This window comes from Ptychodera flava, chromosome 8, assembly GCF_041260155.1.
Source record: "Ptychodera flava strain L36383 chromosome 8, AS_Pfla_20210202, whole genome shotgun sequence".
Classification (NCBI taxonomy): Eukaryota; Metazoa; Hemichordata; class Enteropneusta; family Ptychoderidae; genus Ptychodera; species Ptychodera flava.
The window spans coordinates 30,303,090-30,323,454 of NC_091935.1; the positions used below are offsets into that span (position 1 = coordinate 30,303,090).

At 37.4% G+C, this 20,365-nt stretch overlaps 1 protein-coding gene across 1 annotated transcript in view; it reads left to right on the forward strand.

The window, feature by feature from the left end:
- Positions 1–20,365, forward strand: part of LOC139139028 (histone deacetylase 3-like) — a 32,222-nt gene that overhangs the window by 309 nt on the left and 11,548 nt on the right. The window contains exons 2-6 of the mRNA XM_070707725.1: positions 1,371–1,453; positions 5,555–5,779; positions 6,276–6,388; positions 7,087–7,220; positions 7,750–7,904. Coding sequence (XP_070563826.1) covers positions 1,371–1,453; positions 5,555–5,779; positions 6,276–6,388; positions 7,087–7,220; positions 7,750–7,904 — 710 coding nt within the window. The remainder of the gene's footprint in view (positions 1–1,370; positions 1,454–5,554; positions 5,780–6,275; positions 6,389–7,086; positions 7,221–7,749; positions 7,905–20,365) is intronic.

Sequence of the window (20,365 nt, forward strand, 5' to 3'; positions counted from 1 at the left end):
TGGCTTCCGCTATCGACTGAGTCAGGCACAAACAAAGGATTTTTGCCGGTCGCGCTTGTTTTTGTCCTTTGTTCGCATGTAAACGGTTAGAAATAAAAATTTGGTAAAGCTTTCATTATGAAGGGAACATGTAGATGTGTATCGTCATGTTTCGAGACAAGGTTGTCAAATTTTTGAACGTGAACTTCGAAAAATGGTCAAGGTCAAGTAACCTGCGTATCCGGATAGTTTCTTTGAAAGACCTTGGTAAGATGAAACCAATGTCTTGTGTTCCCAGGATGATAAATGACATCACAACCGCATTAAATCATCATTTTGGAAAGAAAAAAAAAGGTCTTACAGCATAATGGATTTGCATGTTTGTTACAAGAAGTGCATCCTTGAAATGTGTCGTTTTATGTACTTAGTGCATGCATGCATGCATGCACACATAAATTATTATTCATTCAATAAGATAATGAATCGGAAAAGCGGAAATTCCTGGACATCACCGTGTACATCAGAGAATTTCAAATCAGTGCACACACCGCACTGATTCAGCATTGAAATTGTGACGTCACTGTGATGCATCTTGTACTGTTTGATGACAAATACTGTTGCTAGATAATTAATTACAATATGATAATTTATTGCAGATGTTGTTTTCATCTGCTGTCATAAATAATATTCAAATTTTGAAAAATGTATTAAATATATTTTGAAAAATGCAATATGTTACATGCTTTATTCTCGACTTTGCTGATAGTAAGAACTTTGTGCGTATTTTTATAGGCCCTGGAGCTCTCTCACAGTCCAAAACATTTTTCAGGCAGTGTGTAAATAAATACCAGGGACTTGGCATTATTATTCAAATACTTTATCATATTATGTAAAGCAAATACTCTTTTGTGTTATGAATTGCATGTTGTCCAGAATCCTTGAAAAACAATGAATTTAGAGAAAAATTTGCGGGCTAGTAGACTTTTTGATGTATGCTGGAGTTATGAATCATGTGTTGTTTTTATTTTTTTACATGAACCTTTCCTCATATGCAAGATATTTGGCAGAAGGACAATATGATACCTTTATGCCATTCATATGATTATCATAAAAAATGTGCTGCTTAGTGGTTTGAGTTTCAGTCAATGTATACTTAGTAAGATTGATTGGCATTTGTGGTTAAACATTGTTAATTAAAGTTAAAAAAATATTTAAAATATGAATTCACATTCCAAAAAGAAAGTTCCAATTAGTTTACCTTCTTGAATTAACATAATCAGCTCAATTCTTGTATTTTATTTGTCAAAATAATATCAATTTAGGTTACACCATTTACTGTTTTGTTATCAACACCAGTTTTTGATGTATAATTGGTGAAATTTGTATTCCAGGTCCTGGACATCCCATGAAACCCCACCGCCTAGCTTTAACTCATAGTTTAGTATTAAATTATGGATTATATAAAAGAATGCAGGTGAGTAGATAAATGATATTTTTCCTGTCTTATTGATTTTTATGTTCAATGAACTGTATCGTTCACTTGAAATTCTTGAAGCAGTGTTTTCACATTCAAATTACTTCACAAGAAGGCAAAAACAGAGAGAAAAGGGTTTGCTTTCACCCTCAGGTTTATCAGTATTGTCTAGTTTAAGCCAGCCTTTAATTGGTTTCATTCTCAAGCAGATGTCTGAGTAATTGAAACACCAAATTATGTAATTACCCAGCATCTTAGCTGAGCAGTTTGCTATATGACCTGGCATTTACCTAAACAAGTAGGTTTTATTGTCTTACAAGACTGAGTAAACTGATATACCTAGGGCCTATACTGGAAAGTTTTGAAAGGGGAATAAAATATTGTATGGTGTAAAACATGATCTGTTGAAGTCATTTTGTGTCCTGTCTTTCCTCTGGTATTTGAATTACCCTATAACTACAACAAATTGTGTTTTACATTCTTCAATACTTTATCCCCCTTTCTAAACTCTCCAATGAACTGGGTGCTAGTAGAAATTGTTTGTTCCAGCATAGACTAATCAGTTTACTCAGTGGAGGAGCTGCCTGTTGGGTTTGGTGGATTCCTTATCAGTGTTCAGACAATAAAATAGACTCTTATTTAGGTAAATACCAAGTCATATAGCAAGTGTTCAGCCAAGTTGTTGGAAATTACCTGATTTTGTGTGCCAAATACTCAGAGGTTACGTGTTGTCAAAGTTAACTGTAAAAACAAATGAATGTGCTACACATGACAGAAATGTTAGTATTAGGCCAAAAAAAAAATTGTTTCTGGTCATTGACATGTGGCAAAAATGATGTGGCGACGCAATTTTTTTTTTTTCAATTTTTTTTAATTTTTGGTGGAATTTGATACATTTTCCCTTTTTTCCCATAGGGGCAAATGAAAAACAAGTAAAAAAAAGAGTTGACGCGTACACTTTGAAATGATGCGCGCGATGACCAGAAACAAATTATATTTTTTTGTGGCCTTATACAGGATCATCCTGTTCAGTTGTTTTTGTTGTTGTTTTTGTTTTTGTGTCCGTAGTTGGATCTTGTAGATAAAATAAATAAAGACAAATATGTTACGTCACCATTCTTGTTAGAGCTGAGGATGTAAAACAAACCTAATTTTTTTTATGTCAATAATGACATAGTTATGTTTATCATCCTATCTTTTTGTTCAGAATTTGTTAATATGATGTTCATAACTTTTAAATGGCAAATAAATAGATAAATAAGTAAATAAATAAACACATATGGATAACTGCACAAAATGAAGACAGAATGAAAGAGATGGCAGGAGGGAAGGATGTACATAAAAGCTGTAAGTGTGTCAAAGTTCATGGCTAAACTCTATGTGACCAGCAGGAACATGACAAACTTACTGAAAAAACACCAGGAACATGACAAACGAACTGAAGAAACAATTGACATAGTGTGCACAGACTATGCACCTGCAGTGCATGCTGCCTGACATCCTATCTTTATTGCGTGCAAAAATAAAGCTATTCAGCATCTCTGAAATAAATAAATAAACAATTTACCACCAGCAACTGCACACACTACTTTCTAACAATGCAGAACTGTTGGCCAAATGAAAAATAGTGGTTTTACATCTCCAGCAAAAATGAGCAGCAACACCATTTTAGTCTAATGCACAGTAATTTATCTTTTGAGCTGACAAGAAACAGCAATCCACAAATGTTACTTGTATCATATATCCTGGAGTGAGAGGGTCAATACTTGCATCAGTTATTGTGACATACAGTGAGATGTGAAGGATAAGTGTTCATAACTGTGCAGAGCTTGTACGTGTACAGCTACGGATATTTTCTATCATGCACTGTACACTGTCATTTTTACACTTGATTTTTTCAAGCCAGTGTCAAAAGACACTGATGTAGCTAGTCTAGATTGGCATGTGCAAGGATGAGGAATAAAAGCTTTTCCTTTTTTTGGCCTAACACAGGTTGGTCCTTTCCAACAGTGCCAGCATTTGCACCCCTCCTGACTCTCTTGGCTTCAGCTGTTTTGGCCCCTACATTTCGCTGACCCTGGTCACCTCAACCCTGGTACTCTGGTCACTGTGACCCCATTTAAGTATTCGTTTTGTGTGTTTGTTGTGTGCCTAAAATAAAAATTGAGTTCTGTACACATATGATGGTACATGTACATATACATGTACTATGGGCGGTGAAAGGACCACTGTTGAATAAAATGATCTCATATCAACTTTTAGTTAACTCTACTGAACTGGTGATGCTATACCAACAGGGTTGAAGTGGCCACAGTGAGCAAAATGAAGGGTCAAAGTGACTGTGGTCAAAACAGTTTGGGCATCGAATGATCTAAAGCGCTACATATGAATGTTAATTTATGCAAAATATATTATGTAAATGATATTGTCAATGCAATCATAACTAATTATCAATTGAGAATATTTTTGTAACTCAAATCTTGCATTATGTAGTCAGGGCTCCAAATAATATGAAACTTTTGCCAGGATATATCATTGTTTATTTGTGAAGCCATTTCAATTTGGATGCAGTTGAAGACATGGTTAAAGGCGACATCATTCTGCAAGACTGTTACAAACTCTATACATCACATGACAAATTGTGCTGTATGACAAAGAGTCTCAGATTTCTCGTATTTTGTCATGAGTTTTGATTATTATTTAACCTAACGCCACAGTTTTACATGCCAGTGTCATACATTGATGTTGTCTGTAAACCGTTTGGTTTCCCTTTGCATGTATGTTATATTAGCCTAATTTATTTTGATGAGGTGGCCCTGGAATATCAAATTGTCTCAGTGTGGACTCTCATACGTATCAAATTGTCTCAGTGTGGACTCTCATACTTATCAAATTGTCTCAGTGTGGACTCTCATACGTGCTTATGAAAGAGCTGTGCATATGAATACAATGTGAAATCACTGTGTGATGTCCTACATGAGTTCCTGCAATGTCATGGTGTTTGATGTGGTAGCGGCTCTTGCGACAAAAGAAAATATGTTTGTGGATTATTGCATTTTAAGGTGGGAATGGAATTTCAAGATATGAAAGTACCAGGGAATCCATGGCTTTAAGAAAACACTGACACCAAGGTTTACCATTTTGTATTGTGGGAATATAAGCTTGATTTCACCTTTTTGTGTGTGACAGCAAAACCAACTTGAAATTCCTCTCATACACAAAGAAGCTCTATATTGATTCAAAAATGATACATGTAGATGGTTAACAATTATATCTAGGGGATTATAATATTTATCATATAGGTAATTGCTGACTTAGATACTAAAGGATATTGTTTCAACTATATTTTCTGATTTTTAGCTATTGAATTTACCTATTGGTGATGAAATTTTTTGTCATTTTTAACCATCTATTCAATGAAAAAAAATTATTGAGGCATAAATATGGGATTTGGATATTTTGATAACAGTTTCTGGCTGTGTTTTCAAGGATATGAACTGACAGCCAGTCATTGTTGGTATTCTTAATGATATTTTTTGTTTGAAGATTTGGATAGAATTCAGATTTGGATAGAATTGAGTAATTTGCACCATCTTTAAACTTCCATCACCATGTCAATAAATCAATCAAAATTATTAATAACGTGTCAAAATCAATAACAATGTTATTTTCGGAGGGGTGGAAAAGTACAGTAAGTGTACATCATCTGCTAAGCTAGTATATCTTTAATTTATGCATGAAGCAAGCTGTTCATAGTGGATGTTACATAGTAAGAAATTCCGAAGTTGTTGAACCACAGATGAGAAAACCAATTCTCCGTATCATCCTGCCTTTACTGTATGCTGTGTTTAACACATCATATCTGAATCATTGTCACACTTCGTCAGCAACGATATTTTGGTGACTTGAAATCAACATCAGTGCCAGCGTGTGATGTCTGCCATCTATAAAATCTTCTGTCAGCTTAGATGATGACTTTGGTCATATGTGTAGCTGAACTGTTTGTCTAGTTACTTATGAATAAACCAGTACCAGTGCATCTACTTCAGCTGTTAAGCACATACAGATGAGTAGCTATAATTCCTACATCTTTTCCTGTAGGTGTACCGGCCGTACAGAGCATCGCAACATGACATGTGTCGATTCCATTCAGATGAGTACATAGATTTCCTGTCCAGGGTCACACCACAGAATATACAGACTTTCACCAAGAGTTTAAGCCATTTCAATGTTGGCGATGACTGTCCAGTATTTCCAGGGTTATTTGATTTCTGTGCCATGTACACTGGTGCTTCATTAGAAGGTGCTACAAAGTTAAATAATGAGGTGAGTTGGGTCGCCGTAAGAAGTTTAGAATTTCTGTTGGTAGGAGGATATAATCAAAACTAAAACCATGCATTTTATTGATGTTGCTTGTAAACTGCAAAAATATATACAAGGTGTTATTCGTGAATCAGAATTACATGTACTTCTAACAGCATCTTCAGTTGAAATTGCTATAGAAAAACTTTTTGGGTGAGAAAATGGCGTTGCTGAAATATAGCTTGATATGTGAAAACAAAAATAAGCAAAAAACATTGAAAAATGGTTTAATTTGATCGTATTTGATAATGTAATGCCAATTTTGAAACTCAGAGACTCTGCTCTGTTAATGATTAAGTTTTCTTATCCTGCAAGGTTAGCTCTCAAAATTTTCTTGACTTTTAGTTAGAACTGTTCATGTGGACAGCAGTATGTAAAGACTTCGTATTTTGAAGATGTGTACAGCTTTTCCAGCATAGTATATTTGATGTGCAAATATCATGGTTATTGTTTTTTCTAGTTGTGTGATATTGCAATCAACTGGGCTGGAGGACTACATCACGCCAAGAAATTTGAAGCATCAGGGTTCTGTTACGTCAACGATATTGTGATTTCAATATTAGAACTTCTCAAGTAAGTGTCACCGGATTGTGTGCTTACTCATATCACCTCCTCGGGGCTATTAAAATGGCAATGATGGTATTTATGAACTCGATTGTACCCTATGCAGATATATTGTGCCTGAAGAATGGCTGTTATCATATTAACGCCACGCAGAAAGACTGATCTTCAAACTCCCTCGTATGTTTGTTGATTTCAGTCCCCTAGTTGGAGTGTACATAAAACATCACTGCTCTCTGATCAATGATTCCAGTTTTGTAAATACATCTACTTTCATGTAATTTGCTAGTTGAATGTGTAGGTTTCACCATAAAAAAAAAAGCTGACTAAATCATTCTGCATTCCATCACAGAAGCGGCCTGCATTTACTCATAACTACAGATGTGTGTACATCAGTGTGTCGCAGTGGCGGCTGATTGATGCGGTGTACCATAGTCTATATCATGTTATGGTTACAATACATGTAGATGATTTCAAAGTCATATTGGAATAATGTCAGGGGTAGTAGTATATCTAAGAAGGAGTCTTCTTGACAATATTTAATACTGACATTGTGCATTTCAATGTTTACAAAAACATGTACACTGTGTTATGATAGCGTTTCCTCTTTGAGTCTCATTCTCTTTAGTAACAGGCACCTCAAGGTCATCATTCAATTAATTTATACTGATTTTAACCATCTTTTCCCTTTTCTATCCTTCATTGCACAGATACCATCCAAGAGTGTTGTACATAGACATAGATATTCACCATGGTGACGGTGTACAGGAAGCATTCTACCTGACAGACCGTGTTATGACTGTATCTTTTCACAAATATGGCAACCACTTCTTTCCAGGCACAGGTGGGTATTTAACCATAATATAGTAACTCTTTTCTTGTCCATTGAAATTAGCCATCCCCCCTCCCAAAAAATGGCTTTGAGTCAAAGATTTTGAAAAGTGGAAGGGAAAGGAAGTAATTATTTCCTGGCATGTTCAACCATTTACTAGTTTCATCCCTGTTTTCCTCCACTGAGAGCCAACTTTGTCTGTAGAACCATAGGGTTGTACCAAATTTGATGGTCAAAGGGTAACTTGTAATTAAAAATAACCACATGTTGTACTTAGACAATATCAGTCCATAAAGCTTCTTTTAGTCAAATCTTTCAATGTGTACATTCATCCATGCAATTAAATTATTAATCTCACATCATACATTATACACTAAATATGTTAGATATTTTAAAGTTTTCATACCCTACCTGCTGATCTGAAAATCCAACACTTTAATAGAACACAAAAATTACATTGTCCACAATGTTGAATAGCTCTTTGTATTTCTTTTTTTCGGCATGCAAGCTCATTTTCAAAAGTCTGTATTTTCAATTGTAGGAGACATGTATGAAATTGGAGCGGAAAGCGGTCGTTATTATTCCCTCAATATTCCATTGAAGGATGGCATTGATGATCAGAATTACAGTCTGTTGTTCAAACCAGTCATTCAGATGGTTGTGGATTACTACCAGCCGACCTGCATTGTCCTACAGGTAAAACTGTTCAGTCCTTTGTTGTAGGTAGTACTAGTTTTGTTTTGGTTACCATATTGCTTTGAAAAAATAAAGAAAACAAACAGAGGCTATTTATCATGTCAGATCAAGAGAAAATACATATATCTGCGTGTATTAATGGAAAGATAGTTTGAATACAACTTATGTGAGAGACGGATGAGTGATTATGAATGAATTTATGGATTCATAAATTTTAGGATAGACACATGAATAAATTCAGGGATAGTTTGATGGCGCATTGGGGATTAACTTTAAAGCCTGAAAAATTACCATGTGATGTAAAAAATACACTATTAAAAACGGTCTCAATGCTCCTGGAAAGTCCTCAAATGTCCTTGAATTTTAAAAACTTTAGGAAGTCCTTGAAAAGCCCTTGATAATGAAATAAAGTCCTGGAAAATTGATAAGCCACTCAGGAGTTTTGAAAAGTGCAATATGAAGCAACATGATATAGTGAAATGGATATGTGAAATGATAAATTAAAAAAATCATTCCAGGAAAATGGCCTTTTGGAGGTCAAAAGTTCTGGAAAATTGCTAAAAAGGTCCTTCAAAGTCCTTGCATTGTATGTGACTTTGAGTGCAAGGATCCTTAAAAAAATTATGAAAAAGGGAAAATTGCCATTCATTTTTTCTGCACTGTGATAAATACTCACCAGTGTTCACATTGCTTCATTTAAAATTTGGCCCACAATATTGAAAAGTAATATAAATTAAAGCTGCAAGCAGCGTTGGCGGGGCCCAAGCGGTGAACATGGTTGAAAAATCTTGCAATAATGATATTATGTGCAAAATTCGAGCTTGAAAAAGTAGGATTTTGAACATCATCTAATAGTTACTGTACGTTTCACTTGGAATTTAATATTTTACGGAAAATCCAATATGGCAGCCAAACCACGAGACCGATCAAAACCTATTTCACAAACTTGAAACACATCACTTTAAAGATGGTATATGCAAAATTTCAGTCAATTCGATGTTTGTTCGGGAGAAGAAGATTTTTAAAGATTAAATCACGATTTTCGAAAAATCCAATATGGCGGCCAACCACGTGACCGATCCAAATGCCTTTCGCAAACTTGAAAGAGATCACACTAAAAATGTTACATGTCAAATTTCAATCAAATCTGTGTATTGGTTCTGGAGTAGAAGATTTTTAAAGATTAAATCACGATTTTCGCAAATCCAATATGGCGGCCAAACCATGTGACCGATCACAGTGTTCTCCCTAGGATCAAGGGCAAGCATGTCGGAAATTTGCATAAAATTTACATAATTAATTTGCATACATTAACATTTATTTAAATACATACACACATAAAACAGTCACTGCAAATTGTAGTCATTTAACATGCGTTTTATTTACTTACACACACTGCTGCATGAACGTACATATCAGGGGAATAAACAATTTAGTTTACAGGTAGCACCATGAATTCATACATGAAAACTGAACGGTCACATCTTGGTTTCTTCAGCAATCCAACTTCAGTTGGAAAAATTCAACTCGTACGCTCATTGCATGGAGAAACGTTTGCGATGAAACATTGCGTCACTTGTTTACGAAATTATACAGAGCAACGAAGCCACACAATCAGGGCTGTGTACCCCAGCGAGTTTTTGAGCACATGGTTACGGTCACGGTCCCAATGAATAGAGGGACTGTTACGGTTACCATAACATAAAATTCAGACGTATTTACACGAATGATAGTCACCAAAATTTATGAAACGCCTGTCGTTTTAGTAACTTGCCTCCTTAGCGAACCTGAAACGAGACCTGCACTTGAAAACAGCGCGAAACGCTAGCGCTCAAAGCCCACACATCGACCGCCATCTTGGAAATCGCCTGACCTGTTTACGTCACATGGCACTGTAGACATCATTTCGCGACCAAAATGTTAATCCAAACTCATATTTTTAAAAACTTTGCGCGAAATAAAAAAAAGATTACAAGAATGCAAAAGAACGATTGTACGGTTAGCCAAAAAACTTGTAAAATTACAGTGACCCCAACATCGAGAAACTAGGTCAAGTCAGCGTAGCGTAATATGACGCACACGTAACGTGTGCAGCCCACGGACTCTACCGTTCTCCTGCACTGATACTTTCACCGTTTGTCTCAACAAGAAGAACAGGAAAATAATTAAAATACAAATGCACATTCGTAATACTGCCATGGAGATTTCATGTAGACTAACCGTCATCAGGTATAGACGCCTTATAAACCTTTCTTGAGGGTCGCAATTTTGACCGATAGCTTTGACCACCAGCATTTTCACGGCGTCGACGTCACTGTTATCCCCCCACGTAACTTGATAAACGGCCATTGACACGACGCTCGATCAACATGATCAAAGTCGCGGCCACACCGATGTGCCGCTCGGCCGGTGTTTTTCAACACCTATGTACGTGTCAATTGATTAATGTAAACTCGTCAATCGACACGAAAAAGTCTATTCAGGACTAAAAACGATGTTGATAAGGCTAGTTTTGGCAGATGTCCCATGCCAATGAATACACTGAGCTGTCAAGTGGGGCTGTCAATCAAGGGTGTCGGGAAAAATCTGAAGCGTCACGGCATTGTAGCAAGCGTCACGGCGATCAAGGCAAGCGTCACGGAGACGTGATGCTTGAAGGGCCTAGGGAGAACACTGGTAGATGAAAACGCCTTTCGCAAACTTGAAGAAGATCACACTTAAGATGTTACACATAAAATTTGAGCTCAATCGGTGTGTTGGTTGAGGAGAAGAAAATTTTTAAAGATTAAATCATGATTTTCTCAAAATCCAATATGGCGGCCAAACCACGAGACTGATCAGAACCAGTGTGCGAAATTAACGTCGGTCCGACGGTCCGAGACCGACAGATTTCTCGTCGGGCCGAAAGTTTTCAGCAACATGTCGGTCCTTATGACCGACTGGAATTTGGAATAAATAATTAATATTTCTCCGTCAAGAGCTGTAACAGATGCAGATGATGACTGACTTTGAATCATGTAATTCAGACTTGAATGCCATGCACCTATTTATGTTTTCCACCGAGGGAGTGCGGGGCAACAGGGTTGATCGCACTTCGTGTCCTGGTAGTGGGGAATTTGCTACGGTACGCCAGACAGGGAGGGGGATGACAATGTCGCAACATAGTAATTTTTTTTATTTTGCGACATGTATATTAACTAATAGTCTTATCCCTGCGATGGGCGCGCAAAGCACGGTGCAGCTAATTATATTCAGATCAGTATGAATTACGTCCGTGCATGCAGATTCTAGCAATGGAATGGATTGATTGGTGAACAATGCGATATAATATCATAAATACTCGTCTAGTGAGTGTACCAATCCGTGGCATTATTAGGCCAACCATATTTCGATGTGGAAATCAGAGAAAGACATGATAATTATGTCTAAATTGCATTTTGTCACAGATTTCAGACCCAAGGAAATGACGTTTACAAGCTAATTTTACATAAACCGTTGCGATTTTGTGAACAAATTCGAAAATTTAAATTGCGCGAGGTGCGCGATACATTTGGCGGCCAGGCATCTTTCTAGTTTTGAAAGAGAAAAACATTTGTGTGGAATCGGCTTTAAATTGATATTTACGAGTGTTGACTAGCAATATTGCGCATGAAGTAGTTGCTCTTGTGCGACGTGTTCTGTCTCATGCGTGAAACAAAATCGAATATTGCAATTTGATACACTGCCCCTTATTTCGGATATGCGATTTTAGATATTGTTTGGACCCGACAATGTTACATTTTAGTGATAATCCCGTCTCACTGAGACTGATACATTTTAGACAAAACATCCATCCGCGCCTATACTGTCAACAGTTTCCTCAATAGCTGGTGTCTACATGTAAAAAGCGCGCTCCTTCGTGCCCTTGTGATACTTTCTGATAAAACTGCAAAGTTAGTGTCTATGCTGAACCGCTGTTAACTCAGCCTGAGGCTGATCTGAAAGTCTGGCACAAGGACAGTTATGGATCTAGAACGGCTGTCAGTCGATGATAGTTACATAAAGCCACTTCTTCAAGTTGATCCAGGGAAAAGTGAAAAAGAAAGTATGAAAAAATATCGAGCTGTAGAGAATTGCAAATTAATTACGTGTTTTAAAACCCCTATCAATTATTTTATTCTGAATAAGGAACGCATCTAGCCGAACAGTAGTTACCCTGAAACTTTGTCCACTCTGGCAAACGCAACTCAATAAACAGCTCTATTGGGATGCGGGGGGGGGGGGGAGAGAGCATGGTGACCATGTGCAGTCTTTCGGAAACAAAGCAGAGTAACTCGTTTGTAATTAAATATGCCTGAGGCCAGGAAGAAAAAATAAATTGTTCATCGGAATCGCCGCTTCTACTTTGTCATATTTGGAATTTTTTTTTTTTTTTGATCGCGGCAAATTCTTACTTCCGCATTACAAATATTTTAGTACTGCCGCTGGTGGCGCCCTACACTGTGTCGGGTTTTCGCGGGCACGGGATTCTGAATGAGACCAGCTAGGCGATGTTGCCGTGAGTGTATGGGGGTTCGAATCCCGTTTGAGTTATAGTAAAAAATTTATATTCATTCATGTTCGGACTTAGTTGACCGCCAACACGTTGTTGTTACGTCTGAATTTGGCGAATCACGACGCAAAGTGGGTCGATTTGGGAAGAAATTTGCTCGTTTTGTAAAGGTTAGTACATGTCACATGAGTATTAATTTGATCGCCAACATTCGACGTGATGGCCAACAGTTAGTTCCAGAGACGCTATTCAGTGCAGTGTTTGTCCTGATATTACGTTCGGCGATTTGTTCCACAAGATCGTGACAGCAGATGGACGGTGCATCCGATTGAATGAAAACTGCATCGAAAGTATAAAAATTTACGGCGATGACAAAACACATGGTTGCGTCGATGTTAAAGTACGATCTGAATGATGACTTTATAACTTCACTCCGATCACACTACAGTGTTGTTAGACCATTATGTAAAATGTGTATAAACAGTGGTAAAGAGGCCAAAACATGGGGCCAAAGTAAAATGAAAAAACTCAGATGCTAGGTCCCACCAGGACAATATTAAAGGACAATACTGAATTGTTGAATTTCAGTGATTTGCTGAACATTTCAGTTTTATTCTGAGAGAATGTTGAACTGTTCAGAATATGTTGTGCAAACACTAACTGTGAATGTAATGGCCTATGTTATTGTTGGGAAATATAGTATTGAATTCAGTTACCAGTATCAGTGTTTCTTGTCTGAGATATTTCTGGTAAAAAGGGAAACAATTATCTTGCCTTGTCTGCATCTGTGCAAAAATGCCACCGCGTTTACCTTCGGCCTAAAAAAAAATAAAAAAAAAAATTCGCTCGCCGCTCCTGGGACTTGGTCCAAAAAATCCGATGAACAAGATTTTTTTTTCTCTGGCCTGACTGAAATTTTCATTTAATGTGAAACTTATTATGTTTGGCATAGCCGTCCGACTTGCGACGCCAGGTCAAGGTCAACATTAAAGCCGCAATTTTCAATCCCAGGTTCTCGCATTAGTGGAGTTCTCCTCCCAGTCAAACACTTGGCCAGTATGATGTTTGATTTCTATACCATTAATTACACAAACTGATCTCAACCTTTTGGCTTCTTTTGCTAATCCTGCAAACAGAGTTTATACAAGGTTAGCGTTTGATTGACAGTCCGTTCAAATCGCCAATGGTCATTGATTTCCCAACACCAACGCTTGAATTTCCTAAAAATCATCTTCCAGTCGCGTTAGAATTTGAATATAACCACAGAATTCGATCGGCAGCAGCATCGCGCTGACTGCTTGGCAGTTTTCTGCCCTGTTGCGGCCGGAAAAAACTAAAAAGTGGCAGTTTCTGGAGCGTGTGCCCGCGTGTTGCCTATTTGGTGTCCACTTAGGCCACCGCTTCGCGCCCTTTTAAAAGGAGGCTCCACCTTTACAAATGAAACAATATGACAAACGAATTAACTTCCTGTTCTACACCAAATTTCGATATTCGATTTATTCCTAGCATATTGCAAAGCGATGGTCTTTACATCTTCTCACTTGTTTCGTGCGAACATTGCATATGTGCTGGATTTCGAGCTAATACGCGTTTCGTTCTCTAATATCATCATCATATATAAGCTGGCCGCATAATGCACGGCGTTACATGTAAAATCCGATGTTGGAAATGACAACTCTACAACGACAATCACAGAAAGAAATATGACAATATTTCAGAATTCCTTCTTCGATTTCGACATTCAAATTCGGTTGGCCTAATAATGCCACGGATTTGTACCCCTGGTAATGTTAGCATATCGTTGTTATATGACGACAACACCCAGTATCACTTCACTAGTTCCACACTTCAACTTTTCGGAATTTATAATACAGCCCTTCATTTTATCAAACTGACTCAGTTTTCTTTACTTTGATTTTCAATAGCAGCGTTCAAAACATAATCGGTTCATAGAGGAGTTTAATATGCTGCTGCAGCAAGATTTCATGGAAAAATACACGTGACAAACGCCGCTCTCATTTTGCTATCGAGATCGAGCGTATAGAAATTGCAGACAACATGAACGGGACACGTCACTCGCGGAAATGAATGCATAATTTCTGATCGAAAAGTTTGCCTGAGCGATTGCTGGGTCTCATCGCCCTTTGAAAGCTTAAAGTTATTAAAATGACTCTGAAAAGTTTGACAGACACTCGATACTGCTGAAAAACATCGCGACACACGATCAGTTAATGATACCGTAAATCTTAAAAGACGCAATTTTTGCGACATTTAGGCTACAGCCCAGGGTGACGGTGAGTTTTGCCAGTCGTAAAACGGTATACATCGAAACAATTTGAAGCCCTATACTCTCGGCCTCTGAGAGTGAGTATACAAGACGGATCGTGCAACTCAACAATTGTTACGACAAGGCCGCTTTGTTTTATAAAATGTACAACAGTCGGCCTTGTGAACTTTGGGTTGAAGACCAACGAGCAAGCAAAATGTTCTAGCGGTCCACAAACAAACGCAGCGAAACGTAAACTTGACTGTCGACTGCAGGTAGGTATAGTAGCACAATTGCGCTGTCGTGTAACATCTAGTCCTTATATCGGGCGTACATGTAGTTCAAAGCCATGGAGCTAAAAGATACCTCCATGTTCAAAACCAAATATGTTTAGTCGACAGCACTGTTCTCGTATAGATTTTTGTCTTAATGTCAATTTATCTAATATGTATACCGTATACTCTTTTAATGAAAAGACTTGTATGAAAAAACAATCTAAAAAAATTACGATACTTGTCCTTTTGATTAAAAGTATAACTTCATCTGTTTCTTCATGAATGCAACAGAGGCCACATTTAAGCATATTTATTTTTTGAAAAATGTTGAACTTAAGTAATCCACACGTCATATCAAAATACAAACCAGTTATTTTTTCCCTTCTGTTTTTCATTATAATAAAAGGATGTAGTGATCAATGTTTACATAAAACATTTATTCATACACTCCCCTCACTCATGACTGTTTTCAGGGTACTAATTAAACTATTCACTCACTCTTCTACCACTCGTGTTGGCTAATTTCAGAAAAAAATTTCAGCTCGCCAAACATTTCCAAATCACAATATCACATGCCCTAGTGTAGTGCACAATTGATAAATGCATGCGCATGACAGTGAGGAAGATAATGGCTGTGATCTTTTTCAAATTCCAGATCATGTAGTTGAATGATTCATGATCATTCACTTACAATGTGAATAATATTCCTTTGGAGTGAATACTTGCTGACTCTATTAATAAAAGGACATGGAAAATTAAAGATTACAACATTCAAAAGCATAGTATTGGTGGAGAGAGTGTTGACTTTAATGGTAATACAGGTCGTTAACAACTGCATTTACTGAGGACGGGCAGTTTTCTGTAAGGACCTGAAGTTTTGGCTTGGAGCAGGTCCTTATGACCTGAAGCTATTTTCTCTTAATTTCGCACACTGATCAGAACGCCTTTCGCAAACTTGAAAGAGATCATACTTAAGATGTTACATGTCAAATTTCAGTCGAATCGGTGTGTTGGTTCTGGAGAAGAAGATTTTTAAAGATTAAATCACGATTTTCTCCAAATCCAATATGGCGGCCAAACCACGTGACCGATCAAAACACCTTTCGCAAATTTGAAAGAGATCACACTTAAGATGTTACATGTCAAATTTCATTGGAATCGGTGCGCTGGTTCTGGAGAAGAAGATTTTTAAAGATTAAATCACGATTTTCTCAAAATCCAATATGGCGGCCAAACCACGTGACTGATCAAAACGCCTTTCGCAAACTTGAAAGAGATCACACTTAAGATGTTACATGTCAAATTTCAGTCGAATCGGTGCGTTGGTTCTGGAGAAGAAGATTTTTAAAGATTAAATCACGATTTTCTCAAAATCCAATATGGCGGCCAAACCACGTGACCGATCAAAACGCCTTTTGCAAATTTGAAAGAGATCACACTTAAGATGTTGCATGTTAAATTTCAGTCGAATCGGTGCGTTGGTTCTGGAGAAGAAGATTTTTAAAGATTAAATCACGATTTTCTCAAAATCCAATATGGCGGCCAAACCACGTGACCGATCAAAACGCCTTTCGCAAACTTGAAAGAGATCACACTTAAGATATTACATGTCAAATTTCATTCGAATCGGTGCGTTGGTTCTGGAGAAGAAGATTTTTAAAGATTAAATCACGATTTTCTCAAAATCCAATATGGCGGCCAAACCACGTGACCGATTGAAACGCCGTTTGCAAACTTGAAAGAGATCACACTTAAGATATTACATGTCAAATTTCAGTCGAATCAGTGCATTGGTTCTGGAGAAGAAGATTTTTAAAGATTAAATCACGATTTTTCTCAAATCCAATATGGCGGCCAAACCACGTGACCGATCAAAACGCCTTTCGCAAACTTGAAAGAGAACACTCTAATGATGACATGAGCAAAATTTCAGCTCAATCAGTGTGTTGGTTCTGGAGAAGAAGATTTTTAAAGATTAAATAGGTATTTATCGCAAATCCAATATGGCGGCCAAGGTCACGTGACCGCACGCGATTTTATTTGCCAATTCTTATGACCTTAGGTCACGCTTGCTATGTTAAAAATTTGAAGCTGACTAGACCCCTAGGTCAGCAGGAAAAGGCATTTTTAGGTTTTTTGGAAAATCCAATATGGCCGCCAGGTCACGTGACCAATCAAAATTTTAAGGATAACATGCACTACTACCCATTAGTACCTATTAGCCCTGTAAGTTTGAGAAGTTAACGTTAAGCGGTTACTGAGATCAAGAGGGGCAAAAAATGCGGCGGAAGAAGAGGAAGAAGCGGAAGAAGAAGAATATTGAACTCCTACGAAACCAATAGGGGCCCAGCCGGTAGGCTTGGGCCCCTAATTAAAGCTGCAAGCAGCGTTGGCGGGGCCCAAGCGGTGAACATGGTTGAAAAATCTTGCAATAATGATATTATGTGCAAAATTCGAGCTTGAAAAAGTAGGATTTTGAACATCATCTAATAGTTACTGTACGTTTCACTTGGAATTTAATATTTTACGGAAAATCCAATATGGCGGCCAAACCACGAGACCGATCAAAACCTATTTCACAAACTTGAAACACATCACTTTAAAGATGGTATATGCAAAATTTCAGTCAATTCGATGTTTGTTCGGGAGAAGAAGATTTTTAAAGATTAAATCACGATTTTCGAAAAATCCAATATGGCGGCCAAACCACGTGACCGATCCAAACGCCTTTCGCAAACTTGAAAGAGATCACACTAAAAATGTTACATGTCAAATTTCAATCAAATCTGTGTATTGGTTCTGGAGTAGAAGATTTTTAAAGATTAAATCACGATTTTCGCAAAATCCAATATGGCGGCCAAACCACGTGACCGATCCAAACGCCTTTCGCAAACTTGAAGGAGATCACACTTAAGATGTTACACATAAAATTTGAGCTCAATCGGTGTGTTGGTTGAGGAGAAGAAAATTTTTAAAGATTAAATCATGATTTTCTCAAAATCCAATATGGCGGCCAAACCACGAGACCGATCAGAACGCCTTTCGCAAACTTGAAAGAGATCACACTTAAGATGTTACATGTCAAATTTCAGTTGAATGGTGTGTTGGTTCTGGAGAAGAAGATTTTTAAAGATTAAATCACGATTTTCTCAAAATCCAATATGGCGGCCAAACCACGTGACCGATCAAAACGCCATTCGCAAAATTGAAGGAGATCACACTTAAGATGTTACATGTCAAATTTCAGTCGAATCGGTGTGTTGGTTCTGGAGTAGAAGATTTTTGAAGATGAAATCACGATTTTCGCAAAATCCAATATGGCGGCCTAACCACGTGACCGATAAAAACGCCTTTCGCAAACTTGAAAGAGATCACACTTAAGATGTTACACATAAAAATTCACCTCAATCGGTGTGTTGGTTTTGGAGAAGAAGATTTTTTAAGATTAAATCACGATTTTCGCTAAATCCAATATGGCGGCCAAACCACGTGACCGATCCAAACGCCTTTCTCAAACTTGGAAGAGATCACACTTAAGATGTTACATGTCAAATTTCAGTCGAATCGGTGTTTTGGTTCTGGAGAAGAAGATTTTTAAAGATTAAATCATGATTTTACTAAAATCCAATATGGCGGCAAAAACATGAGACCGATCTAAACGCCTTTCGCAAACTTGAAAGAGATCACACTTTAAATGTTACATGTCAAATTTCAGTCGAATCGGTGTGTTCGTTCTGGAGAAGAAGATTTTTAAAGATTAAATCATGATTTTCGAAAAATCCAATATGGCGGCCAAACCACGTGACTGATCCAAACGCCTTTCGCAAACTTGAAAGAGATCACACTTAAGATGTTACATGTCAAATTTCAGTCGAATCGGTGTGTTGGTTCTGGAGTAGAAGATTTTTGAAGATTAAATCACGATTTTCGCAAAATCCAATATGGCGGCCAAACCACGTGACTGATCGAAACGCCTTTCACAAACTTGAAAGAGATCACACTTAAGATGTTACACATAAAAATTCAGCTCAATCAGTGTGTTGGTTTTAGAGAAGAAGATTTTTTAAGATTAAATCACGATTTTCGCTAAATCCAATATGGCGGCCAAACCACATGACCGATCCAAACGCCTTTCGCAAACTTGAAAGAGATCACACTTAAGATGTTACATGTCAAATTTCAGTCGAATCGGTGTGTTGGTTCTGGAGAAGAAGATTTTTAAAGATTAAATCATGATTTTCGCAAAATCCAATATGGCGGCCAAACCACGTGACCGATCCAAACGCCTTTCGCAAACTTGAAAGAGATCACACTTAAGATGTTACATATAAAATTTCAGTCGAATCGGTGTGTTGGTTCTGGAGAAGAAGATTTTTAAAGATTAAATCACGATTTTCTTAAAATCCAATATGGCGGCCAAGGTCACGTGACCGCACGTGATTTTATTAGCAATTTTTTAAGACCTTAGGTTATGCTTGCTATTATGTAAAAATTTCAAACTGACTAGACCCCTAGGTCAGCACAAAAAGGCATTTTTAGGTTTTTGGAAAATCCAATATGGCCACCAGGTCACGTGACCAATCAAAATTTTAAGGATAACATGCACTACTACCCATTAGTACCTATTAGCCCTGTAAGTTTGAGAACTTAACGTTAAGCGGTTAGTGAGATCAAGAGGGGCAAAAAATGCGGCGGAAGAAGAGGAAGAAGCGGAAGAAGAAGAAGAATATTGAACTCCAGTAAAACCAATAGGGGCCCAAGCCGGAAGGCTTGGCCCCTAATTAAAGCTGCAAGCAGCGTTGGCGGGGCCCAAGCGGTGAACATGGTTGAAAAATCTTGCAATAATGATATTATGTGCAAAATTCGAGCTTGAAAAAGTAGGATTTTGAACATCATCTAATAGTTACTGTACGTTTCACTTGGAATTTAATATTTTACGGAAAATCCAATATGGCGGCCAAACCACGAGACCGATCAAAACCTATTTCACAAACTTGAACCACATCACTTTAAAGATGGTATATGCAAAATTTCAGTCAATTCGATGTTTGTTCAGTAGAAGATGATTTTTAAAGATTAAATCACGATTTTCTCAAAATCCAATATGGCGGCCAAACCACGTGACCGATCAAAAGGCCTTTCGCAAACTTGAAAGAGATCACACTAAAGATGTTACATGTCAAATTTCAATCGAATCTGTGTATTGGTTCTGGAGTAGAAGATTTTTAAAGATTAAATCACGATTTTCGCAAAATCCAATATGGCGGCCAAACCATGTGACCGATCGATCAAAAGCCTTTCGCAAACTTGAAAGAGATCACACTTAAGATGTTATATGTCAAATTTCAGTCGAATCGGTGTGTTGGTTCAGGAGAAGAAGATTTTTAAA